Genomic DNA, 27,700 nt, shown 5'->3' with positions numbered 1-27,700 from the left:
CGACCTCTGGCGTTCAAAGGTCCCCCCTGGGGCCGCGCTCCGTGACGTAGTGGGTACACGGTCACGTGGTGGGTACACGGCCACGTGGCTGCCGTGGGCAGGTTTCGCCCAAGTGGGGTGCAATAAATTTGGCCGCTTGCGCTTGGTAATCCCCGGCAGAAGGTTATTAAGGCAAAGAAAGCCTGAGTGTGGATATATATGCGCAGCTTAACGATGCCGGTATTGCGTTCAGAATGGGAGTTATTGATCTCGAGTTACACTCTTAAGATTTAACGACGCTAAGATTGCTTTAGCGAGCAAAGGTGTCCGTTGCTGTGTGTGATCCGTCTGTGGCTTATGGAGGGGGGGTGGGTACATGATGGGTTTTTATAATTTACAGCACTTTGTCAATGAACTGCAGGATAAAGGCATTGTTTTTTTGTCCCTGCGGGTTGGTATTTGGCTTGTAATTAGTTCTTGCCATGACGCTGTTGCTTTGTTGAGATGCTTTATTTGTAACGAGGGGGAGACCTGGGGCCGGATGGTGGGGATGATACTGTCAGGGCAGATCTTGTAGGTCGCGTGTCCCCACGTGTTGCAAGCTGTAGAATCTGGTGCAGGGTTGTGGCATCAACCGCTTTGCCCACGAGCACATCGAGGTCTTTTTAAATCCTTTATATTAAGTTCACTTGCTTGCTTGCTTGCGCGCTTACGACCGTGCAAATCTTTCGGTCGTTTTTTAACCCACTTCCCGTGATCCAATCGAGCTGACATTTTGCACACAGACTCGTTGTGCGTGACAATTTATTTTCGTGAAAATTTTTTTCCATAACTTTACACTTTTTAGGAATTTGTTTTAAATATTTAATTACCAATTGCTTAATGGTGGCAGGCAATCATCTGACCCATAGGTGGCAGCCATCTCAAGCCAGAGGACGAGAGGACTCTAGCCGCCACGCATATAAAGGATTTATAGTGAAAAACTTTGTTTTTACGGGTTAATTTTTTAGTTTATTTGTGACATTCCCATATATTTTGGTGACCATACATCAAATTACCCAATGCTCTAGTGCTGACGATTGCACGCCAGACTGGGCATCAAGGGCGTCCTTACAAGTTGCATACGATTGCAAACGTGTGGACTGCTGTATGTGTGTACATCTTTATTGTGGGGAGCGGTAGTGTAGCGCTTAGCGCTTTGCGTTACGAATCCGGCGACTAGAGTTCGATTGCTGCTCGCGGCCAACACCAGTGACGATTATCTGAACCGGTCCTGGACCTCCCCTAGGTCGACTCAGCCTCAAATGAGTACCCGCTGCGGTATGTAAACATCGCCACTGGGGAGACAAAGACGGCCGGGCGTGGTGCTGGCCACCCACCCCCTCGTGTTGCCGTGCCGGCCTTCATAGGTGCTCGCCAACAGCACTTGCCCCTACAGTCTGTTCAGGCTATACTGGGGGAGGAAGGAGGGGGGGATGTTTTTGCATGTATTTCTGTCCTGCGTATACTTGCAGCTCTCTGGGAGGGAATCGACTGCTGGATGAAGGCCTTCACGTGCCTTTGCGGTGCCGTTCGGTGTTGTCAGAGAGCCACGGCGCTTGCCGAATGTGGGAACCGTAGACTCCGGAGCAATGGATTTAGCCGCACTGCCATCTACTGCACGCCACCACACGGCCGAGTATTGGTCCCAATGAAATGTGCGGAATGAATTTGCGGGGTTATCCTATATAGACGTGCCATATATATGGGTTGGAGGGGGGGGGCGGCGGCTTTGGTGGTCTTTGTCTTGGTACAATGTACGTGGCAGCGTACATGTTACGTAGGTAAAAAAAATATAATATATTATTTTATTTTATTATGATTATTTTTTTTACGAACGTGACTTTACCGAAAGAACCTAAGAGTATGAATCCCTGCAGTCGAAAAAGCTTCAAATCTAGAATTATCGTACATGTTACCGCTACTATGTTAACGTGGCACCGATGCAAAAAGACAAAGATTCCCCCATACAGTCTTAACAGATTTTGGGGGCAATTGCTGTTTACGAGCACCGATAAAGGCCGGCACGGCACACGAATGGGTGGGTGGTGGCCAGCACCACGCCCGGCCGCCTTTGTCTCCCCAGTGGCGATGTTTGCACACCGAGCCAGGTACTCATTTGAGGCTGAGTCGACCTAGGGGGGAGGGGGGGCCCAGTTCCGTTTCAGATCATCTAATCGCCCTCTGGTGTTGGCCGTGAGCGGGAATCGAACTCGGGCTCCCGGGGTTTCGTAGCCGGTGCATCGGCGTCGCCCTCAAATGTTCTCCCTAACGATCGTGTTCATGCAGGTCTCGGTCTCGAGGCGTTAATGAGTAAAAAAAATGCAATTACTGTCGGCTTGGGCGGGAGGGAACAACGGTTGCCAAATGTCCCCCCCCCCCCACCTTGATCCACGCCGAGCACCACTCAACCCGAACCCCCCCCCCGCCCCCCCATTCCCATTATTCACCAAAGGGATGGTCGTGACACATTGCACGTGACGCTAATAGGCACGGTATGGATTTTCGGAGGGCTGTGCATGTCTGATGGATTTTTAAGCAAAATCCCGTGCACGCGAGCCCCGCCCATTTTGTGTGACACCCCAATTAGGGACGCGTTCCTTTTAGGTTGTTGTTGTTGTTGTTCTGTTTGCGCGTGGCTCTCCCCGTCGCCTTTTGTTGCTTCAGCAAAGCAATGCGCACAACGTTTGCTATGGGGCCGTTCATAAATGACGTCACGCACCTGCGTGGGGGGGAGGGGGTCAGACAGTTGTGACGATGTGTGACATGGGGGGGGTGGTTGAGAAATGTGACGTCACATCAAAATGCGCAACTTTAAATAAATATAGACAACACGTTCTACTTATTATTGGTTCTTTCGGTAAAGTCACGTAGAAGGGAAATAATAATAAAAATTACATAAAATTAAATTCTCACGACGTTTCGGCCACAACACAAGCAGCCGTCCTCAGGTGAAGAAACAGCTGTCGGAAAGACAGCGTCCTAAGAAACACTGCTGAGCTTGGCAGCGTATTTTATTAAATATACTTTGTAATAAATGTTTTCTCCCACAACATCAGAGTGCAGCGCCACATTAAATACGCACTACAATGACAATAGTTGAAAGCGATTTGAAGCATGTTTTATTTTCAAAATGGAAATATGGTTTTGGGGGGGGGGGGGGCAGAGCTTTGTGACGTCATATTTGAGGGGGGGGGGGTCTGACTTTTTGTGACGCCGTGTGACGAGGGGGGGGGGGGTCAAAAATCGTCCAAAATCGCGTGACGTCCTTTATGAACGGCTCCGGTGTTGCAATTTTCACCTTGCCACGTGAAATAAGAAAGTGGTGAATATCCATTCAGGATCGTGCAGCGAGTACCAACATCTTAAAAATACAACACGGGGGTGGGCATCTGGTGAGACGATCAAACGATGAGCCCTACCTTCTCGTTCAGCTAGCAATGAATACCTTTTCAATTTAGGAATATGAAATGATGGTTTTCACAAAGTCACCAATTCTACAACTGCATTTTTTCACTAATTGTCGCGGTGAACTTACCAAAAATGGATGTATGCCATGTACAAAATGTACTTTGGTAAATGTTAATTCCATTTGTATTTTTATCGCCCTGCGATGTAACCGTTAGATGCCACTTCTCGAAGCTGGCAGTACCCCAGCGAATTAAATCGTCAGACACGTGGTATATTTGCCACGGCCAGGAAAGGCCATAATTACAGTAAATGTTCCAGCATCTGCTTGTGTCATTACACCAGGCCATTTAACGTCACACTAGCCCGCGCTATAATGGGAATGATTACAATTTGTTACTGTAACTTAGCGTTAATTTTGTTTTGCAGCTGGTTAGATCCATGCCAAGAAGGGACTTAATGTGTCAAGAGGATCCTGCGATTGTATTTATTTCTTTTTATATCGACTATATAGGATATTTTTTTTCGATTTAAAGCTTTCGTGACTGCAGGGATTCATCTTCTTGGTTCTTTCGGTAAAGTCACGTAGAAGGGAAATAATAAAATAATAATTGCTTTATTATGTTTTATTTTTATTATTTCATTATTTCCCTTCTACGTGACTTTACCGAAAGAACCAAGAAGATATATAGGAGATGTGAAATATAAGTGATTGTGAAGGTTACTTCACAAATTCAAGTGAAACCCATTGCGAGACTTCAACAAAAATAATTAGCGTATCAGTTGCTTTATTTGTGACTTTACTTTGCAAACGTTCATTTTCTGTGTATAATCTACGCGTATATGACACCAAAATATGTCGAAGCAGATGTATTTATATAATCAGTTTTCAATGCACCGTTTAAAATATCGCATTTTGAGCTCGTAAGACGACTCAAGCTTAGTAAACCCTCTCTATCCGCGAGGGTTACCTTCTTGCAAATGCTCGTGAATGCAGAAACCTTGTGCCCATGGTCAAAATTGGGTTCAGGTTCCTGATATGAGTGAACATTATAGGAGGGGAGGGAATTATAAATGAAAAATAACAATGATGAATATAAATAATCATTCATAAAGAACAATGTTCTTTTTGTATTACCTTTGATGATGATGATGATGATTTGACGACGACGGAGGCGGTTGTGATTACTCCTTCGGGAGATGCAGGTGTTTAATAACAACGCACGGCTGTTATATCGTTAAAGTCACATAGATAGCATCAAAGAAAATAACAAAAAACTACGACGTTTTGATCGCAACACAAGCGGTCCTGATGACGACCGCTTATGTTGCGATCTAAACGTCGTAGTTTTTTGTTATTTTCTTTGAACCTATCTACGTGACTTTAATGAAAGACGTTAACTACCTCGCCTGGTATACAGGAGGTCGTGGGTTCGATCCCTAACCCTGACCCCTGTATATTTGGAAGTTTGCATGTGGCTTGGATTTTTCTCGAGATCCTTCGGGTTTTTCCCTCCACTTTTAGAATCAACGTGCGTTTAGAGGAATTTGGCTGCTATACATTTCCCCATAATAAGCCACTTAGTTGAGCTATCATTTGTGGTCGCTTCTGAAAATGAGCTATATAGCTCAGTGGGCTTTACCTTGGTACATAAAAAAATTTGTTTAGTTTAGTTTCAGTCTTCAGTGCACAGATGGCGTGGCGATATTACCCCATGTGCCCGAGCAAGATGGATTGTGGCATCGCTGGACCGCGAGTAATGGCGTTGTCATGAGGTGGCTTTTACCCAGCAGTCGATAAAATACAGCTGATGATGATGATGATTAGCTCTCACTATTAATATGAGTTCAGATGATTCTTATCTGCATGCCAGCAGGAGGATAGGGCGTTGACGTGGCAGAAGTTCACGGTTGCACTCCAGTGGGCAGCCCTGGTTATTGCTGCTACGTTGGGTGCATTGACCGTAAATGACGACAATACGGTGGCCCCGTACGCCACCGAATGGACGTAAAAAGATCCCGTGCTGTCAATGGTAAGAGCTGGTCATTTTGCTGGCGTTCAGGATCCACATTTTTATTGTTGCAATTTGTTTTCAAATTGCATCACAAATTACTCAATTGGGATTTTACACAGGGCAACGCTTCTGGTCCCCCTGCTGGCCGCAGACTCATGCCACAGTTCACGCTAGGAAATGTAGACTCTATCCTGGCCTATTAAACTCTCAACCTCGTTAAACAATATTAACTTCATCCGAGCAAACCTGGTCAAAATGTATGATCCAGTTTGTTTGCATTAATTCATGAGTGCACACATCACCAATAGACTGTGTATGAATAAAGCATTGCCGTAAATGTAGTGCTGGCACTCGATCTGTCACGTCTCACATTTACATTAATTCGCAGGCATTTTCAGAAGAACGATCGCATTGATTTAATAATGCCTTTCCTGTTCACGTAGCGCATCATAACTGCCTCATTAAATTGATTATTATTCGTATATATTTTTAACATCTGACTTTCAAGCAAATGCACTGAAAAACCAGTGAATGCATCACAATTTTACCCAGGGTGTGTGTGTGCGTGTGTTCATTTACAAATAACATCAATTTATTTGCTTTTATTCATTAAGTGTATTGTAAATTGTGATTTGCACAAATAACATTTGTAAATTGTGACTTTCACAAGCAACATTTGCAACCGTGGCATCGCGTTCCTCACAAGAATTAACTTGATCACGCCTTCACAAGCGGTCATTATTGTCTTCAAAAAAACACTCCGTTTTTCTTTTTTGCAATCAAAATGACATTTTCATTGCTTATTGTTCAGAGGGCCCGTTTGATGCGCGCACGATGATTTACGCTTTTCCTTGGTCTTGTTTGAAAGCCATTTTCTGATAAGGGACACCTCCCCAGTTTGAAATGGAGCTTTGTACAGAGCGAGATAGGGCCGCATCCATAAACCATGTGCACACTGGGCTCTCATTAGCTTACACTTCAATGTTGCGGAGGTTACGCCAGTGTTTGATATACTGTATACGGACTATAACGACATATATATAACCGCGCAAGGTGATACAATCGATATAATCTCAGCACCCTTTGAGCAGCATACTATTTCTAGCATCTCTCATACACACACACACTCTGGGATGACACTTAGATATATCTGTGAACCATTTTAGCCTCCTACTTACATTAAAATACAGATAAGGCTTTCACAGATATGAAGTATTTCTGTTTTGCCTTTCCTTGATGTACAATGTCATCCGAGCCAAAGTGTCGGATGAAAGGTTATTATGCTTAGAACTGTATGGATTATGCGTAATGTATCGATTATTGTTTTTATCCATAGAGATTGATTTCTTCATGTGACGTGAGACAAAATACAGCGAGGCCGATAAATATTGTCAACTTACAATTTTGAAGAACACATTTATTGTGGAGAAAATGTCAATAAGCTCGCTCTGTAACTTTACTACTGTTGGAATATACTGCACTTTAGATTCGATGGTGGTGTTTATTCAGACTTTATAAATGTATCTTACAAACACACCGTAGTTGGCTGAACCGATATCGTGTAATGTTTGAAAATCAATTCCTTATAAAAAAAAAATGTCTTTATCTGAGCGGGAAAATATTGGACGTTAACGGGTGCCACCGTAAATGAACTGGCATTTTGTTTTTTATTATAGAGATTAATTACTGGATAATACGTGGGTTGGTAGGTTGAGAAATCGAGGGTCAAATAATGGCTTGATGGCAGATTTTGTCCTTCCTCCACACCTCCAATTAGCGCAGTTGGCTACTTACTGTGCGAAAGACGTTTAATATACGTACATACAATAACAGCATAACTTGGCTTGACAACATCACGGTGTATCAAGAGCCCATTAAGAGAGAATATACTAGATGTTTCAAAATGTGAAGACACGAGTGAGTTTGGATTAAATATACAGTAAACGTGAAAACTAGCTTACGCTACGATGCACTGCCTAATAACCGTGACCTTGCCATTAACCGTGTGAAATAAATACACCTTATTTCGGGCTTGCTCATCAAGCTAATTGCCTTGCCCACGTCTCTTTTTTTTTGCGCACGCACTCCAAAAACTCATCCGAGACGGTCCAATGGGGATGCGTCCGTCCATTGTGTACCTAGCACACTCTATAGGTCGGGCAGTAAACACACAAGCGTTGGAGGAGGAGAGGGGGGGAGTGTGTGGTTACCTTGGAAACTGTCCATCCGTGCTCTCTTGAAAGTGAGTGCATCGCTTGGGTGGCGGTGTGTGCCACTCGTGTGTGTATGTGTCTACAGAGGGCATTGGAACTGGCTTCATCTCGAGCGCAGAGTCTTGGACCACGAATTCTGCCGAACGTCAGGGCCTGTCGTACTATTCTTCTCCGTCCGGTGAGTCTCTTGGTCGGTGAATGAGCTCACGCCGTGTGCCGTAGTACAGAGTTGGCCTGATAACTTTAATCTACATTGTCTCGTGGTTGTTATTGTTTGACTTGCATCCCACTGGGATTTTTGCACACGGCGTTGAAATGCGGTGTTTTTTTCTGGAAGACTTTGCTGTTTTTTCCCCCAGGATTTTTCTGTTGCGTGTAGTCACTTTAAGATGTTTCTTGTTCATGTTTTTGTTTTGTTTGCGGTTGCACCAGAGTCAAGAGCCGCATGGCTCACAGGGTTATGCCTAATAAATGAAAACTGAAATGAAATGTTCAGGTCAAATGAGTCGGTATCCTTCGCCGAGATCCTCGGTCCGAAATCTGGATTTCGTAGATTAGAGGTTTAGATTTTCAGATTTAGTTTATTTCATGAGGAAGGGCTCAATCAGCTGTCGGGTTTTCTTTCATGCTCGTCCTGCGATTATCTACTCCTTTTCATTTTAACCAGGTGTAAGGCCCACTGAGCTATGTAGCTCTTTTTCATAAACGACCTGTCCACAAATGATAGCTCAACGAAGTGGCTGATCATGTGGAAATTTATAGTAACCAAATAAAAGCGGTGGGAAAACCCAGAGGACTCTGATAAAAATACATCCGACCATGGGGATAACATACAAACTCCAAATATACAGCGGCGTCAGGGTCTGGATCGAACCCACGACCTCCTGTATACCAGGTGAGGTAGTTAACATCTCACCAAATATATAGTTATACAGAACAGATATTAGTTTCAACCACCCCGTGATTAAATCTGAGTTTTCAAGTTTAAGTGGTTATCTTCCCAGTCACCAATGGGTGCACAATAATTATCATTTTAAGTTTGGCTCATCGCTGAATTAGGCCTATTGCAACTCTGAGGACTACATTGACTTTGGTTGTCATTTAACGAGCACTCCTTAGTGGGGCACGTGGGAAGGGTGCACCAATTGATCAACTTCACTTTGCAGGCTTTACGTTTTACGTGAAACAAAAGTCACGTAGATAGAAACAAAAAATAATAATAAGGGAACACGACGTTTCGGTCGCAACACAAGCGTCCATCATCAGGTGAGGACGGACGCTTGCGGTTGCGGTTTTAACGACACATTTATATATTTACGCGATCTAACCCACAAAACCTCTTTTATAGAATGTTATTTTTGTCTCGCCACATGACCAGGTATCTATTGTGTAACCAGGTGCCTGTCGAAAACGAGCATGTATTTCCCCGTGCCATAATAAAATCTAAAACCTAAACCTGGTGTCGGTTAAGAGGCCTGTTGAAATCACTGTGGCTGTACATATGATGCATCCTCTTACTGGCGTGGTCTATTGTAGCTGATAATACAATCATGGACGGACAGGGGGTCTGCTTCAGCACACGAAATATGAATACTCTACTCCATGAGCATATAGGCCTGCTTGGATCAGATATTTTCTCTCATCAGCTTGCTTAAGCACACATTCTCTGCATCATACTCTTAAGTTTTTCGGTAAAGTCACGTAGGTAAAAAATTTAATTAATAAAAGTAATAATAGAAATAAAATAATAAATCACGACGCTTCGGAGGCAACACAAGTCTCCGTCATCAGGTGGGACCGTCACAGCCAGATTTACTGTCTCAAGTGAGAGAGACTTGTGTTGCCTCCGAAACGTCGTGATTTATTATTTTATTTCTATTATTATTTATATTATTTTTTATTTTTTACCTACGTGACTTTACCGAAAAACCTAAGAGTATGAATCCTTGCAGTCACGAAAGCTTCATATCTAGAATTCTCTGGATCAGTTTTGACTTTCTCAGTTTCGTCAGCAGCCGCGTGTGCGTGTGACCCTTTTGTGCTGGGTTCTTACCTGACTAATCAGCCTACTTTATATTTTCTTCTGACGTATGGCAGTTGTAATGTATGCATGTACATTGAGCTTATTTTGCACCTTACGTAGGCAACCGTACTAATCAGAGTTGCGGGCTAATGATGAGATGTTGAGTTTGTTCGAGCACCACCGCTAAGATAATAGTCACGACATTTTCCATACGAACGTTCGTAATCCAGCGTGTTGTTTCTTCACATCGTGGCTTTTTCCCCCCAAAGTTTTAACTGAAAGGCGGCAATACACAATGCTGCCTGATTTGTTTCTGTTACTTTTACGTGAAAAACACGTTCGGCTATACCTGGACACAGGCAAACAATGTGTTGGACGGATCATCGTTACTTGAATATAATTTTATATCTTGCGTACGTCGACATGATGTTGGGGGGAGCTCTCGATACCAATGTCGAGGGATGCTGGCAACGACGACAAGGCTCCAGGAGTTTAGAGATTTCGTGTCGTTTTGCCGTTCCTCCTCCGTTGGAGGAGCGCAGGCTGCAGTGGTGTTTACGCCACGGTCCGTAGGGTTACAGACCGTGGCACCACCTGTGTTTCATGTTTTCGTTACCTCAGATACAACTAATACCATCATCAAGGAGGTAAGCGATGATACTGGTAGGAACCTCCTGGTTACACCAGCCCACAGGGGATTATTGTGTCCGTCCGTCCGTCGTGCAGGGAGGGGCTGGGTGGGGAGGGGAGGGTGGGGAGGGGCTGGGTGGGGAGGGTGGGGAGGTGCTGGGTGGGGCTGGGTGGGAGGGGTGGGGCTGGGTGGGGAGGGGCTGGTCACCCCGTGGTGCCCTTATAAAACTCAACGTTTAACCTACTCACGCCGGCTTGTGCCCGCCCTCACAGTCGGCCATATTTGCGGAATACACCACGCCGCCGTTGACCCTGGCTATTGATCGAGCAACCCAACGTTCCTACCAGCTCCCTCCGCAGGAATGTGTTAACGAGGAAGCGGACAGCGGAGCGCGAGGAACGCCACGAAGAGAGAGAAAGAGAGAAGGGGGCCGCATCGTGTTGGGGCGGTAGTTGTGTTTTAAATTATTAATAAGGGGGTCCCTGAAGGATGATGGCATGGAGTTAGCGTGCGTGCCACTGGAGTCGGTCGTAGCGGATTAATTATTTTAAATTAAATAACATGTGTTTAAATAATTGTTTATGCTTTTTTAAAATATTTTTTCAATGAACATTTGTCACGTATATAAAAAACATTTTTATATGAGCCCGGTAAAGAGCACGGGCGGCAAGGAGGAGGGGACGAATGTTCTGCGGACAACAGAGCCCGGGGCCAGGGGCCTACGGGGCAGGAGAACGGGAAAGGCGGTCGGGCTCACTGCCCCCCCCCCCCCCGCTACTCATGCAGGGAGGGGGCAACGATCGGAGGGGGAGAGGAGCGAAAAGGGGGGTCGGGTGGGGGGGAGCGAGTGCTCGTGGGATAATGAATAGTTCGATTCGTGTCGCCACCGGCAATTTCTAGCAGGAATTCAAGCTGATCCACTCTAATGTGGATCCCAATTGTTCCCCATAACGAGGCCGCTGAACGGAGCATGGCACACTTTGTTTGTGGGTGACTGAACCGAGACCCCAAGCATGAACACGAATCGTATCTAAAACTGATTTATATTTTTTTAAGCATCTGATTCCGTCTCAGAAAAGGGAACGATGACTATAAATGGGCCTTCAGTTTGAGCTGAATAAGGTAATGATCGATGTATCTGTTTGATTGATTGCCTGACACGGGAGAGTTATTATTTGGTTCTTTCGGTTAAGTCACGTCTAAAGATAAAATAATAAATTAAATAATAGAATACGACGTTTCGATTGCAACACAAGCAATCATCATCAGGTATAATGAAATAGCGACATAATATCTAACCAGAAAACTATAGACAGACATATTAGCAGACAGATATCACCAATATACATAGCGAGAGCAACACAGGTAACAGAGAGGGGTGATCGTCTCTGTGTGGTGGCCTTAAATAGACAGAGGGGGGGGCGGAGGCAGAGAGAGGGAGGGGGGTTAGAGAAAAAATTAGCATATCAATGAGTGGTCCACAAAACGTGGTGCTGCAAGTACGATGGCACGGCAAGCAAGCCTGAAAATCAGGAGAAAGACACACTAAAATTAAATAACCTAGTAAAATATTGTGTGTTGACCGACCCTCTGTGTTGTATTACATTACATTTCGATATTTTACTAGGTTATTTAATTTTAGTGTGTCTTTCTCCTGATTTTCAGGCTTGCTTGCCGTGCCATCGTACTTGCAGCACCACGTTTTGTGGACCACTCATTGATATGCTAATTTTTTCTCTAACCCCCCTCCCTCTCTCTGCCTCCGCCCCCCCCCTCTGTCTATTTAAGGCCACCCCACAGAGACGATCACCCCTCTCTGTTACCTGTGTTGCTCTCGCTATGTATGTATCTTGGTGATATCTGTCTGCTAATATGTCTGTCTATAGTTTTCTGGTTAGATATTATGTCGCTATTTCATTATACCTGATGATGATTGCTTGTGTTGCAATCGAAACGTCGTATTCTATTATTTAATTTAATTAATTATTTTATCTTTAGACGTGACTTAACCGAAAGAACCAAGTAATAATTCCTGCAGTCACGAAAGTTCTAAAATTAAGATTGACACGGGAGAGCTTTTGCATGGTGGCAGAAAATTATGGCATTGGCGTTTGTCAGACTTGGCCAGTGGTCGTATGGCGCGGAGACGGAGCCGTATATTAACCCACCAACAGGCAGACGTCCGCGTAAAGTCGATCATCAAACGATGGTGGGAGCAGCTTAGGGGCCGTCCATTAATGACGTCACGCACCTAGGGGGGGGGGCAGACATTTGTGACGAGGCGGGGGGTGAGAAATGTGACGTCACATCAAAATGCGCAACTTTAAATAAATATAGACAACACGTTCTACTTAAATATACTTTTTTAATAAATGTTTTCTCCTACAGCATCAGAGTGCAGCGCCACATTAAATACGCACTACAATGGCAATAGTTTTATTTTATTTGGGGGGGGGCAGAGCTTTGTGACGTCATATTTGAGGGGGGGGGGTCTGACTTTTTGTGACGCCGTGTGACGACGGGGGGTCGTAAAAAATCGTCCAAAATCGCGTGACGTCATTTATGAACGGCCCCTTACACGGTGGTGCTGTGATTGGTAAAGATCCTGGTAAAGAGGACAACTCAGCCTTATCATCTCCCTGGGGGGGGCAGGGGAGGGGCAAACACAATAATTGCCGCACTGACTTCCAATAGTGTAGCGATGTTAGCGCAGGCGTGGACGGGGGAAGTCTTTAGTGATTGTCTTACGGAGACACTGGCCCACAACCGTGTGGAATGTGGAATGTCCACGACTGGCTGAGAGCCGTCAAGAGAGACGTGAGCTGCTGCTGCTTGCTGCTGCTGCTTGCTGCTGCTGCTTGCTGCTGCTGCTTGCTGCTGCTGCTTGCTGCTGCTGCTTGCTGCTGCTGCTTGCTGCTGCTGCTTGCTGCTGCTGCTTGCTGCTGCTGCTTGCTGCTGCTGCTTGCTGCTGCTGCTGCTGCTTGCTGCTGCTGCTGCTTGCTGCTGCTGCTGCTTGCTGCTGCTGCTTGCTGCCTGCTGCTGCTGCCTGCTGCTTGCTGCTGCTGCTTGCTGCTGCTGCTGCTTGCTGCCTGCTGCTGCTGCTTGCTGCTGCTGCTTGCTGCTGCTGCTGCCTGCTGCTGCCTGCTGCTGCTTGCTGCTGCTGCTTGCTGCCTGCTGCTGCTGCTGCTTGATGCTGCTTGCTGCTGCTGCTGCTGCCTGCTGCTGCCTGCTGCTGCTTGCTGCCTGCTGCTGCTTGCTGCTGCTTGCTGCTGCTGCCTGCTGCTGCTTGCTGCTGCTGCCTGCTGCTGCTTGCTGCTGCTGCCTGCTGCTGCTTGCTGCTGCTTGATGCTGCTTTCTGCTGCTGCTTGCTGCCTGCTGCTGCTGCTTGCTGCTGCTGCTTGCTGCTGCTGCCTGCTGCTTGCTGCCTGCTGCTGCTGCCTGCTGCTGCTGCCTGCTGCAGCTGCCCGCTGCTTTCTGCTGCTGCCTGCTGCTTGCTGCTGCTGCTTGCTGCTGCTGCCTGCTGCTGCTGCCTGCTGCTGCTGCTGCATTGTTCGTTCGAGCATGGGAGCCACTTTGACTTCTGGGTTTGAACCGAGTGATCGAAATCCCTCGCTTTGGAGAAAAATACAAAATAAATCAAACGTCATATTTACTCCCCTGCTACTTCAGCTGAGGTTTCCATAGAGACTGTTTTGCTCTCAGAGGGCAGCGAAAAATGGCCTTGGTGGTGAGCCGAATATCAGCGATCTCCTCGGCGGACACTTTAGTGGAAAGGTCTCTAATCCGTCCGTCCTGACTCCCCTCCCCCACCACCCCACCCACACAAGCTGCGTGGACAGCGTGGCCCCCCCTGGTGGCTACCCCCCCACCCACCCACGCAATCCTCCCTTCATAGGACTCGTGCGTGCGGTGCGGGGTGGGGGGCGAGTGCGGGGAAGAGCAAGGCGGTGGTGGCGATTCGTTTTTGATTGAAGCCATCATCGAGGAGGGCGACGATTTCTGAAAGTGCTCAGCGGCGAAAATGGGAACGCAGCGCGGAGCGAAAGGCTCGGTCCTGCAATAAATTGGATAAATCTTATTCAAGCTCGCCTTCTTCCCCCCCCCACCCCTCCCTCAAGATGCCACTGTGTGAAGAGCAAATCTCCAATGACGAGTCAATACATCGTTCCTGTCTGAGGAAAGGCCATTGCCTGAAATATTAACCAATTATTCATTTTTTTCTTTCTAATGATGAAGGCGTTGAGTTTCATCGAGAGGCACGGTTTGATTCCCAGTGAAAGCACGTGAAACATCACCCACCCTTCGTGTGTTTTTTAAAATATTTTTGTACCTTTCCTTCCTCTATCCCAGTGGTTCTTAACCTGGGGGTGCACGCAATCCCTGGGGGTGCGAGATGCCCTTTCTGGGGGTGTAAGACATGGGCAGATTTTTTTTGGAAGGCAAATCATCGAAACACACATTGAGCACGGGCACATAAGTACAACTACTTTGTTTAATCAAACCATATTCAAATATGCTTAAATGTCCCCCCTAATATATTGCTATAAAAAAATTATTGCTATGCTATGTAAATAAAAATAACAATTTGCTAAACCTTGGCCACAATATCTGGACTTGTCTTCATATAAATCAATGCATAGACATCTGCTTATATGATTGTGGCTATGGCTGTACTTTATTAATCCCTAATCTCTGCCATTACATACAATGAAACAAGAAATGGTAAAAAAAAAGTAAAAACAGAGCAATGTAATACAATACACTATTAGACATTATTGTCAAAAAGTTTATAAAAAAAAGTCCATCCCATGTGTTAGAGAATTTTTTTTTATTTTGGGCAGGAAATGAGTTTTAACATGTAGATATTTTTCTGGGTTGGGACCCCCAGACACCCTGGAATATTTGGTCCCCCCCCAATGTTGACTCCATGGCTACGGCCTTGCATCAAACCCTATGTATTTCTTAACATTCGATACTTTTGTAACGATTGCGAATCAAAGGGGGGGGGGGGGTGCAAGGCTGCAGTAAAGGTCAAGAACCGCTGATGGTCTATTCCCTATCCACCCAGCGGTAGCATTGGCACGCTCTTGGAAGTCAATCGGTGGCCGAGCCATGGGTGGTAACGGCCACGCATCGCGACCGAATGGCCTCGACACAGAGGGAGGCCGTCCCTCTGCAAGGGAATCGAATCCCTGTTGGTGAGACCCCGGCCCGCCCTGCCTTTCATCATCGCTGAATTGAATTAACTAGTCAATACGGCATTGCCGAAGTTAACCTTTTACTCCCGCAAAAAATTTTTATTTCTAATTGTGTTAGCGGATTCGTGCCGTGAGATGATGGATCCATTGGGATATCTCGCAGAAGAGTGAAAAGCTCCACGCTAGTGGAAAAAAAAGCTTCACTCTGAGTAGCCTTCGGGTGACCTCGAAACCACGCAGTAGGCGACAGCTCCTTCCCACCCGCTCTGCCACTGAGAGTCCCGTTCATCATATGACAGTCAACCTGATATTTGTATTTCTCAGAGCTGGAATTTCGCCACATTTTTTTATACAGTCATTGGTGACCATCCTCTCGCTACTCTTGAGAACCCTGGACCTAACTTAACTTTTTTTTTTATTTTACCAGGTAAAGGGCCACTGACCTATACAGCTCTTCAGAAGCTGGTCACAAATGATAGCCCAATGAAGCAGCTCAACACGTGAAAATCTATAGCAGCCAAGTCCTCCAAACGTGTGATGTCGATTCTGAATCTGGAGGGAAAACCCGAAGGACCCAGAGGAAAATCCACACGACCACACGGAGAACATGCAAACCCCGAAATATACAGGCGTCAACAGTCGGGATTGAACCCATTACCTCTTGTGTACCAGGCAAAGTAGTTAATATCTCTGCACCGCGGCACGCCCTTAGGCAGTGGTCAGCTCAGCGTTCTGACCCCTGACCTGCCCGGCCACCTAATGGACTGCAGACCTGACCCTTGTACGCATAGCCACATATTGACATCTTCACCACACTGATCGTTTTGAGGGTGCTCATTCCACGAGAACATCTCTCATCAAGCTTAACAAGTACGAAGTGGTACTCACCTTTGTTGGACGTCCTGAAGCAATTGGTGGAAATTCCACATTCTTGTGGCAAGTGGGGGGGGGGGGTAGGTTAACCTCTCCATTGGACCGCCGCTGCCAATTCCCCCCTAAGCGGTAGGCATTTTATTCACCCTGTAGCAAAGCAATGGCAATACTTGATGTAATTTGATCAAATTAATGACGTAAATATTCTTACTTAAATTAGATAAAGCGGCTCAATTGACTGAAACCTTGATTAATAATAATAGGGCAAATGCCGCTTTTGCTTTAACACACTAGTTCGTTTTACAATAGAGATACGTCGTCGCAATGGATTCTGGGCTACATCTTCTTGGTTCATTCGGTAAAGTCACGTAGAAGGGAACTAATAAAATAATAAAAATAAAACATAATGAAATAATTCTCACGACGTTTCGGCCACAACGCAAGCAGCCGTCCTCAGGTGAAAACCAGGTCTGTCGAGGCGACAGCGTCTGAATGCAGACGCTGTCGCTGTGAGAATTATTTTATTATGTTTTATTATGTTATTACTTCCCTTCTACGTGACTTTACCGAAAGAACCAAGAAGATGAATCCCTGCATTCAAGAAAGCTTTAAATCGAGATTCTGGGCTAGTTACTAGGATTCCATTGATTTTAGTGACTGTAAAATGTGATTACAAGGCGTGTGTTTGAAAACAGACTCCACTGTAGTGGGTCATGGACACTGGTCGATCCATAGAAAGTCTGGCCCTCGTCATAGCAATGTGGAATGGTCTCCACAAACGCGAGACTACTAACAGAGATAGCCATCATACGATGCACGTGGGGGGTGAGGGTGCTTTTAACCTGCTCTGGAGTCATAACGCGGTTTTAAATTAAGCCAACGTGAGGTCGGTGTGACATGTCATCTTAGTCCAATTACGCCGTGATTGTTAATCACGTACGCGGTGTGTACAAATACAACCACCCGGCATTACATGTCAAGTAACAAAACATTCCACGCATTCGTCAATGACGCTGCCTTGAAACGGAATATATGCGATTATCGACGTTTTGGCCAAATGTCCTTTCCCCATATCAAATGTATTTGCCATACATTTTGTTTCCTTTAAGGCCACACATTGGTTGCTACTGAGGAATTTGTTGAGTTTTGTGTTGTTGTTGTTGTTGTTTGTGCTTGTGCACCACCGCCAATGCAGCAGCAGCAGCAGCGCTGGCATGAAATAATGTTGATTAATTTTGAGTCCGAAAGTCACAACAACGGGGCCTCTTCAGCGCTGCTGCTGCTGCTGCGTACGTTTTCCTGTAGATGGGGGTGGTGGTTTGGGGGAAGGGCGCATGGTATCGTCTTCAGTGTGTGCACATTGTCAAATCAAATCAATCGTTATATCGCGAAGTAGGCATCAGTGCAGGAGTGTACAAACAACAATAATGAGAAAGCAAAACCCTGTCACGACCTCAGAGTCAACACCACACACTGTGCAGGAACGGCGCAACGACACGAACTCTTAACTCCTAAAGCCCCTCTCGTCGTTGCCAGCAGTAGACCTCCATATTCTTAGGTTTTTTTCGGTAAAGTCACGTAGATAAAAAATTAAAATTAATAAAAGTAAAATAAAAATAAAATATTATTTTATTTTTATTTTATTTTACTTTTATTAATTTAATTTTTTACCTACGTGACTTTACCGAAAAAACCTAAGAATATGAATCCTTGCAGTCACGAAAGCTTCAAACCTAGAAGCAGACCTCCACTTTGGCATCTCGCTCCCGAACATCTTGCTGCTGATGCTGCCGCCGCCATCATGCACGACAAGAGCGAAAGACATGCAACAAGCTTGAAATTTGGCATATGGGCAGCTTCCAGACTATACACAATGCAAAAAGTATAAAAAATATAATTTTGTATTTGGGGGGGGGGGGGGGAGGCGCAATAATGGATATATTTTGCACGGCAAGTGAGCGGTGATGTCACATCTGTGATGTCACATCTGTGATGTCACATCTGTGATGTCACATCTGTGATGTCACATCTGTGATGTCACATCTGTGATGTCACATCTGTGATGTCACATCTGTGATGTCACATCTGTGATGTCACATCTGTGATGTCACATCTGTGATGTCACATCTGTGATGTCACATCTGTGATGTCACATCTGTGATGTCACATCTGTGATGTCACATCTGTGATGTCACATCTGTGATGTCACATCTGTGATGTCACATCTGTGATGTCACATCTGTGATGTCACATCTGTGATGTCACATCTGTGATGTCACATCTGTGATGTCACATCTGTGATGTCACATCTGTGATGTCACATCTGTGATGTCACATCTGTGATGTCACATCTGTGATGTCACCCGCACGCGGTAGCGTCACGCAGTGTGCCTGCTGACGTCACGCACCCCCCCCCCACCCTCCGCGTAGGCCGTGTGTTAATCCAAGACAAGAATCCAAGTCTCGGGCGATGCCGGGTAGTAAAGTTTGTATAAATATAAAACGTCTGGGTGGAGCAGTGGAGCGGTGATGACGTGGTTTGCGCACTGCGATATGAACCCGGTACCAGAATTAGATTGCTGGCCACAGACGATCGTTTATCCGAAACACATCTTCTTCAGTCAGTTTATTCTATTTAGGGGTTGTCCATAAATGACCTGGGGGGGGGGGGGGTCAGACATTTGTGACGATGTGTGACGATGGGGGGGGGGGGGGTGAGAAATGTGACATCACGTAAAATGCGCAACTTTAAATAAATATAGACAACACGTTCTACTTATTCTTGGTTCTTTCGGTAAAGTCACGTAGAAGGGAAATAATAAAATAATAATAAATTTACACCATAAAATAAAATGCTCACGACGTTTAGGCCACAACGCAAGCAGCCGTCCTCAGGTGAATAAACAGAGCTGTCGGAAAGACAGCGTCCTAAGGAACACTGCTAAGCTTGGCAGCGTATTTTAATTAAATATACTTTATAATAAATGTTTCCTCCCACAACATCAGAGTGCAGCGCCACATTAAAAACGCACTACAATGACAATAGTTTAAAGCGATTTGAAGCATGTTTTATTTTTTTTGGGGGGGGGGGGCAGAGCTTTGTGACGTCATATTTGAGGGGGGGTCTGACTTTTTGTGACGCCGTGTCACGAGGGGGGGGGGGGGTCAAAAATCGTTCAAAATCGCGTGACGTCATTTATGGACGGCCCCTTAGCTTCTCTCTTGGCCTTTCCTTGTCCTTATTCTCACGAGGCACCTTGAAACACGAGTGGAAGGCGCCTTACAAATAAATGTAAATTATTATGAATTTAACATCAGTGGTGCATGATATCTGAACTTAGAGACACAAGCCATGAATAAACGTAGGGCCTTAAGAGTGGAGATCCAGTTGTGTGGCAGTGTGGTTATCATAACTTTGAAATCCCGGTCAATAGTCAGCTCGGCTTAAGATCTCTCCGTAGTTGATCGATTCAATGCCATTTGTGAAGACGTAGACGGCGATCATATAAATATATTGGCTCACGTCATGGGAATGTGCAATTTCCATCACAGGCTCAAGGCCACCAATGGAGATGGGTCACCCCTTTTTCGCAATCGACTGATCTCACTGCACTGACAGTTAAGACCATTTATACGTAATAATAATTTACGAATTTATCCAGGAAAGCCACAACCGACCGAGCCTTAAGGACTCTTTTTCAACAGGGTCCTGCTGCATTGGATTTTTAATATTATATTTGTTGAAACGCATTTGAGAGCGTGCGATGCGGTGACTGTTTTGTTCAGTTTCAGTTTATTTTCAGTTTTCAGTTTCATTTATTAGGTATAGCCCTGTGAGCCATTCGGCTCTTGAATCGGGTGCAACCGCAACAAACAAAAAACAAAAACATGAACAAGAAAACATGTTAAAGTGACTATGCGCAAACAGAAAAAATTAACCCGTAAAAACAAAGTTTTTCACTATAAATCCTTTATATGCGTGGCATCGGGGCGGCTAGAGTCCTCTCGTCCTCTGGCTTGAGATGGCTGCCACCTATGGGTCAGATGATTGTCTGACACCATTAAGCAATTGGTAATTCAATATTTAAAAAAATTCCCTAAACAGTGTAAAATTTTGGAAAAAAATTTTCACGAAAATTAATTGTCACGCACAACGAGTCTGTGTGCAAAATGTCAGCTCGATTGGATCACGGGAAGTGGGTTAAAAAACGACCGAAAGATTTGCACGGTCGTAGGCAAGCAAGCAAGCACGCAAGCACGCACGCAAGCAAGCAAGTGAACTTAATATAAAGGATTTAAAAATCCAGGAAAAAACTGCAAAGTCTTCGATGGCCAGCCAAAAAAAAAAACTCTCGCTGCTGCATCCACAGTGCTGGATTACAGGCAGCCACGTGCAGTAGCGTGACCCACCACCACCGCCCCCAATTTAAAAGGGTTCAGTTCTGCTTGCCACCGTCAGAATGCTGGGAATTTTCATTCATTGCACTGCAACGGCAAGTTTTTCCTATTTTGTGTTTGCACTTCTAAATCGGACCATTAACATTTGTAAGGTCAGACGTAAAGTCAAACTCTTGTAGATTACGCTATGAAATTTCATTTTTTTGTACCAAATTGATTATTATAGTGGGGATGGTTTAGTAATTCTTTAGCGCCATTTATATAAATCAGCGTAGCTTCCACATCATGATGAATACTCTTGACTGATGCTGCTCATGAATAATGTATCGCTGCCAAATGAAGGGAAACATTATGTATTTTCTGAACCAAATAATTAGTCATGTGGTAACGCACTTGCCTGCTGCCTGTGATTTGATGGAATTTTCTCAATTCCGAGAAACAATTTGATACTAGAATGGATTGTTTTTGTCTTGCTTGTCCTATCTCTTACTTGTACTGTCTCTTTTAGACCATTTATTTTATACTCTCTGCGCCAAGGTGGTAAGCTGTTAACTACTTCACCTGGTATACAGGAGGTCATGGGTTCAATCCCGACCCTGACGCCTGTATACTTGGAGTTTGCATGTTCTCCTGGTGGTCGCGTGGATTTTTCTCCGAGTCCTCTGGTTTTTCCCTCCACGTTTAGAATCGACGTGTGTTCAAAGTATTTGGCTGCTATTAATGTCCACGTGATGGGCCACTTCGTTGAGCTATCATTTGTGGCCAGGTCGCTTCTGTAAAAGATATCTGGTAAAATAAAACTACAGTAGTTGAGTTTCATGTCTTATTTGCACTGTCGTATTTGTGCTATTTATACGGCCTGTGACATCCTTACCGTATTGGTTGCATGGACATTATTTCCTGTCTTGTATACATTGTCTTGGTCTTTTCAGCTTCATTTGCATAATTAATGTTCTTTGGTTCTTTCCGTAAAGTCACGTAGGTAGAAAAAATAATAGATCACGACGTTTCGATCGCAACAACAAGCGACCGTCCTCGAAGACGGTACCAATACGACAGTTTAAACAAGACAAGAAACTCAACTTTCGGTAAAGTCGCGTAGGTAGAAAAATTTAAAATAAAAATTTATTTTATTTAAAAAAAAATTACTTTATGTTATATAAAAAAATAACATTTTATTTTATTTTTCTATCTACGTGACTTTACTGAAAGAACCAAAGCGTATGCAAAATGCGATGCGTGTGTTCTTAGAATAATTAATTTTCAATAAATAAATTGACGATGTGTATTGCACGTCTTCATATAATATGTATGGAATGCGTTTGCATTCTGAAATTGGTTCTAATTGTAATGTAGGTAATTGATGATGATGATGGTGATGATGACAATAATTACGTAACTTGTGTACGTATTGGCTGGAGATGTGTGGCACGCAGTGGTTGGCCCATTGTGCGATAAACTTGCCCATTTGATTTCCATTCATGGCCGTGGCCAACATCAGTGGCGAGCGACAATGAAATAAGTATTCGGCGCGCTTTCAGCTGCTTCCTGACAAGCACGGTGAAGTATGGTGAAGCAAAACCCCACAATTTAAAATAGCACGAGGAGCCCTTGACCCCAGCAGTGGAATGAGAAAGGATGCTAAATAGAGCTTGTTATTATTATTATTATTACAAATCATTGTTAGCAAGAGTGATATCTTTCAATCATAAAACATGACCTTCAAGATGTGAATCAAATCTAATTATGATATTGACCCTATACACAGTGAATTTGATTTTAAATTGCATTGCTCAGATGTGTGGATTAATAACTTATTGATCTGAATCTATATTATTACGGTGTCTCTAAATCAAATATGCCGAGGTGCTCAACCGTTGGCAACTATGTGTGTCCCGCTCACAGCCAACACACGATTATCTGAACCGTTTCTGGGCCTCCCCTAGGTCGACTCAGCCTCAAATGAGGACCTGGTGCGGTTTATAAACATCGCCACTGGGGAGGCAAAGGCGGCCAGGCACGGTGCTGGCCACCCACCCTCCCTCGTGTGCCGTGCCGGCCTTCATAGGTGCTGCTTCGTTAACAGCACTTGCCCCAACAGTCTGTGAAGCCTCTACGGGGGATCTTTGTCTTTGTTTCAAATATCCTCCTGGAGTGGAAAAGTAGAGTCCAAAATATCCTCCAGAGGTGCTCTCTCTCTCAGTACCACCACCACCACTTTCAATACCAACCACACTCTTTATTTCAACCACTCTCATCTCATGTACATTTTTTATAATTGTTGCAAAGCGCCTTGGAATAAGGCACTGCTATATACATTTATATCAGATTAGAAAGCTATCTGAACCAGTCCTAACGACACCCTCCCCCCCCCCCTCCTTCACCAACGGGTGCTGAGCAGCGTGGTGAAGTATGGTCAAATATCCCCCATGGCCAACAGGACATTGGGAGGTCTGCCACTAAGAGTGGATTGAGTAATCGGCGGTAAACTATGCGCAATATAGAAATTACACATTTTGTGATGTTGCACTATCGCTGGCGATGTTTATTCATGTGCTGCCTATTTTTGTTGCTATTTTAAAAATTACAGCCGTAACTCATTCAGTTAACGAGTAATTCTCTATGAAATTCTAGATAAATGCACGGTTCAATGGGGAATGCAGTCAACATTGTCTGCCGAGGGTTTAACATGTGACCGTGTTTCTGAGATGAAAGACGGCACGTTCAGTTTTAATAAAGAAAAAAAATGCCGTATTTTTCGTAAATTCTCGCTGCAAAGACAATCTATTCTTCCGTTATTTATTTACCACGTTGGATGCTGATTGTTGAATGCTGCTGCAAAGGATGATTGATTCACTTATTTTGTGCACGAGTCTTACTATATTCAGAGTTTGATGGACATTTTTTTCAAAAATTAGCGGGTGGTTATGATGTAAAAAAAGAAAAACACAGCTAGCCTGGCTGGCTCCAGAGGTCATGCTTAGAGGTCAGCGCAATGACCGTAGATGGCAGCGCTGAAATCCCAGGTTCAAATCCAGGCAACCGTGCCCGTGGATGGAACTGGCTTCTCAACGTTAGTGAGTCTCGGATCTGATCACAAAAAAACCCATTCCATAAAATGTTCGCTGTGTGCTTACAAGTTGCCTAAAATTACAACTCTTGAGAATAAAGCAAATCGTACTTCGAAAATGTTTCGGTTTGACTGCCACGCGACAAACAATTCCTCTGTTGTAGCAGGGTGAGTGGGAATGTACTCTGCCGCCCCCAGCTTAGAAGAGAGGTCACCTGAAGGCATCTCAAAGGTGGTAGCCCTCTTCCTACGACATTCAGGATTCCACTGCTCCGCGAAATATCCAAATTCACACTGTGTCTCCATGACGTGACACCGCAAGCACAGTTGGATATAATTGAAGGGAAAGGACTACATTTTAATTTTAATAAACAGACCAGCAAGTCTGTGACTACTGACAAACTGTCCACAGTACACCCCCAAAGTTATAGAGGAACTCTGAACTTTCACCGCACACGGAATTAGCCACAGAGCCAAGAATTCGGCAGAAAAACCTTGACACCAATGACTAAAACATCTCCCCTACTCACCGGTACGGTATAGCCAGGAAATTATACGCGTCCTTTTTCGAGTTCTGGCTGCAGCCTGACAACACTAACCCAGAGTTGTGGCAGATGTTCTTCGTGATATTTTTAGCTCAATTAGCTGTTCCTCCGTATTCTTATGTGTTGCGCACGGATGTGTGTATGTTTAACTTTTTTTTTCACCTTACGGAGCCAACCGTGCTAATTGGAGGTGCGGGGGAAGAACAACAATCTAAACACAACAAGCAGTTCTAAAGAAATAAATTGTAAATTTAGATTTGCATAAATCTAGTGCCTTTCTAATGTCGGAAGGAAGAGCATTCCAGAAGCGCATCTGAAAGTGCGCGATGCAGTGACCATGTTTGTTCAATGGTTAGCCAAAATTTCCCGCTGCAAGGATGACCAGAGTTAGCATGATGGTTTATGCCCTTTGACAACATCAGTAAAGTATCGTGGTTCATTTGTGGCGAGCACTTTGTGTGTAATGGGTGCGATTGGCTGCAAAACATCTCAACATACGGGAGACTGCAAATATTGAGCAATTGTTTGTAGCGCCGACTCACTGCCTGGCTAACGCCTCCCGGCTTGTCTCTGGTTCCTCGTGCCTCGGAGTCCGAGGCGATGTGAACCGTGCGCGCGTTGCAAGTTGAAATTCTCAAAATTCCGATGAACTGATACGACCACACCTCACCGCCGCCTCCTGCCTCCCGTGTGATCAATCCCCTGTGGCTGTGGCAGGTTCGACACCCGAGTGCTTCATGTCTGCTCTTGCTTTAGGTCTTCCCCTTTGTTGCTCGTTATCCGACGTTGCAGAGGATTCTGGGAAATAAGAAACAAAAAAGCCCCACTGTTCTTCATCTCCACACAAAAGCAATAGATTTCCAATCTTTTTATTTTATTTTTTTCCTCTCTGGTGCACCTGTGAGCACACTGGACTTGCGATCGAGACGTCGCCCAGTTTCGGTTTGATCTCCCGCTGCAGTGGTTCAAGCGCCGGGCACGTTCCTTAGATCCTCAGCGCCTCTCGCCACCCACAGCAGCGTAAGGTAGCACGCCGCAGTCAGTCGATGGGCAGGGGTCGCGCGTGGTGGGGTCAAGTGCGGAAATTCCCACCTCTTCTAAAAGTTATTAGAACAGCGTGGCAGAGTATTGCTACGTCTAGCAGTGGAGCCCCCCCCCCGTATTTCATTAGTCGCACGAGCCAAGGCACTTGCGGGGCTTTGTATGTGCGTCTGTTGAACTTCTTCTGCACCATACGTAGCCAACCAAGGGCAACGTTTGCACGTTGACCTGTAGATGGGTTTTTTTTTACTATTAAATGTTTTTTGTTATATTTTACCAGGTAAGGCCCACTGAGCTATATAGCTCTTTTTCAGAAGCGACCTGGTCACAAATAATAGGTCGATGAAGTAGCCAATCACGTGTACCACTGTGTCATTACACATTTATAGCAGCCAAATACTCGAAACGCACGTTGATTCTAAATTTGGAGAGAAAATCCGGAGGACCCGGAGAAAAAAAAAACGAACATGGGGAGAACGTGCTAATTCTAAATACAGCAGCAGGCGTCAGGGTCGGGATCGAACCCAGGACCTCCTGCATACCAGGCGACGTAGTTAACATCTCGCCACCGTGGCACCCAAGTATAGATATTATCCAGGATGGAAATGTATTACCCAAATGCACTACAACAGGCATCCTGAGTGTTTTTACTCGCGTAACAGATGACATGCCCGCCGAGGTTCAGAGAGATAGTGGGGTCGGTGCGTGCCATGGGGGGGGCGGGGGGGGGGCAAATGACGTTGCCACGTTCGAGCCGAGTTCACGCCGCCCCCCCCCCCCCCCAGATATCTCGCTCAGAAAAAATTAACCCGTAAAAACTAAGTTTTTCACTATAAATCCTTTATATACGTGTTCAATGGGCCACAACTCAGCCCACATTGGTCTTTGAAACGGGCGGCTAGAGTCCTCTCGTCCCTCTGGCTTGAGATGGCTGCCACCTATGGGTCAGATGATTGCCTGTCACTATTAAGCAATTGGTAATTAAATATATATATTTTTTTACCAAAAAAGTGTAACATTTTGGAGAAAAAAATTTCACGAAAAGAAATTATCACGCACAATGAGTCTGTGTGCAAAATGTCAGCTCGATTGGATCACGGGAAGTGGGTTAAAAAACGACCGAAAGATTTGCACAGTCGTAAGCGCGCAAGCAAGCAAGCAAGTGAACTTAATATAAAGGATTTAAAAAGCAATGCGCGCTGGCCACTGTGAGGGCACCATTGGCCACTGAAGCATCCCAATGTGCACGAAACAAACAAAAATGTATGGGCTCGTGACATCCGCGAAGGCAGCGTGAAATGTGAACAACGGCGACTTGCGGCGCAGCAAACTTTTCGCCGGCCCCGCTGTTGTGCCGCGCCGGTTCGAGATTGCGTTTCGTCTCGAAAGAGCCCCGTGTACTTTCGTTCCATTTCAATCGAGCGACCCAAATTGTTTTGCGGGTTCGTGTTTAATGATTGCAGCCATCCACACGAGTGAAATGCGATGTAAAGTAAAATGTGGGTGTTGTAGGAGAAATGAAGGTTGGGGGGGGGGGGTTTTCAGTCATTGCCATAATACGAGCATTGAACACTAACCTTTCCTCGTCATGTATGTATGTAACGTATGTTGGACTTTTTCACGCCGTACGTAGCCAACCTTGCTCATGGCATGGACGATATTTGTGTGTCAATTGAATACGAAATACATTTATCAACGTGCTGGTTTATTATAATCATGCATTTTTATCTTACGAAAAAATGTATTCACTGGTGACCACGCACAATCCTATCTCATACGCTGGCCTTGTTACACATGGTTTACCAGAACAACGCAATGCAATGCTCTTGGCCTGTGTTTTTACACCAGGGCTGCCCACGGGACGTTGGGAGAACTTGTGGCCTTTAGTACAGAGTCAGACTGATGGCCTTAATCTAAGTTGTCTTGTGGTTATTGTTGTTGTTGTTTGACTTGCATCCCACTGGGATTTTTGCACACAGTGTTGGTGTACGGTGCATTTTCTGGAATATTTTGTTGTTTTTTTCCTGGATTTTCTGTTTGCACATAGTCACATAGTCACTTTAAGATGTTTTCTTGTTCATGTTTTTGTCTTTTGTTCGTTGCGGTTGCACCCGATTCAAGAGCCGAATGGCTCACAGGACTATACCAAATAAATGGAAACTAAAAAAAAACTGAAAAACTGAAACAAACGACACGTGACAGACAACACCCCCCCCCCCATCATCATCGTGCTGCTGTCAAACCTCCAATGGTTTCAGATGTGTGGC

The 27,700-nt window shown here is 45.0% G+C and overlaps 1 protein-coding gene across 1 annotated transcript in view; it reads left to right on the top strand.

The window, feature by feature from the left end:
* The window catches only part of LOC144947155 (FERM domain-containing protein 4A-like), a 289,753-nt gene that overhangs the window by 128,045 nt on the left and 134,008 nt on the right, over positions 1-27,700 (top strand). The window contains exon 4 of the mRNA XM_078876349.1: positions 7,740-7,832. Coding sequence (XP_078732475.1) covers positions 7,740-7,832 — 93 coding nt within the window. The remainder of the gene's footprint in view (positions 1-7,739; positions 7,833-27,700) is intronic.

Source organism: Lampetra fluviatilis, chromosome 44 (genome assembly GCF_964198595.1).
Source record: "Lampetra fluviatilis chromosome 44, kcLamFluv1.1, whole genome shotgun sequence".
Classification (NCBI taxonomy): domain Eukaryota; kingdom Metazoa; phylum Chordata; class Hyperoartia; order Petromyzontiformes; family Petromyzontidae; genus Lampetra; species Lampetra fluviatilis.
The sequence above is the reverse complement of the archived record's forward strand: the minus strand, read 5'-3'. Positions and strand labels throughout refer to the sequence as shown.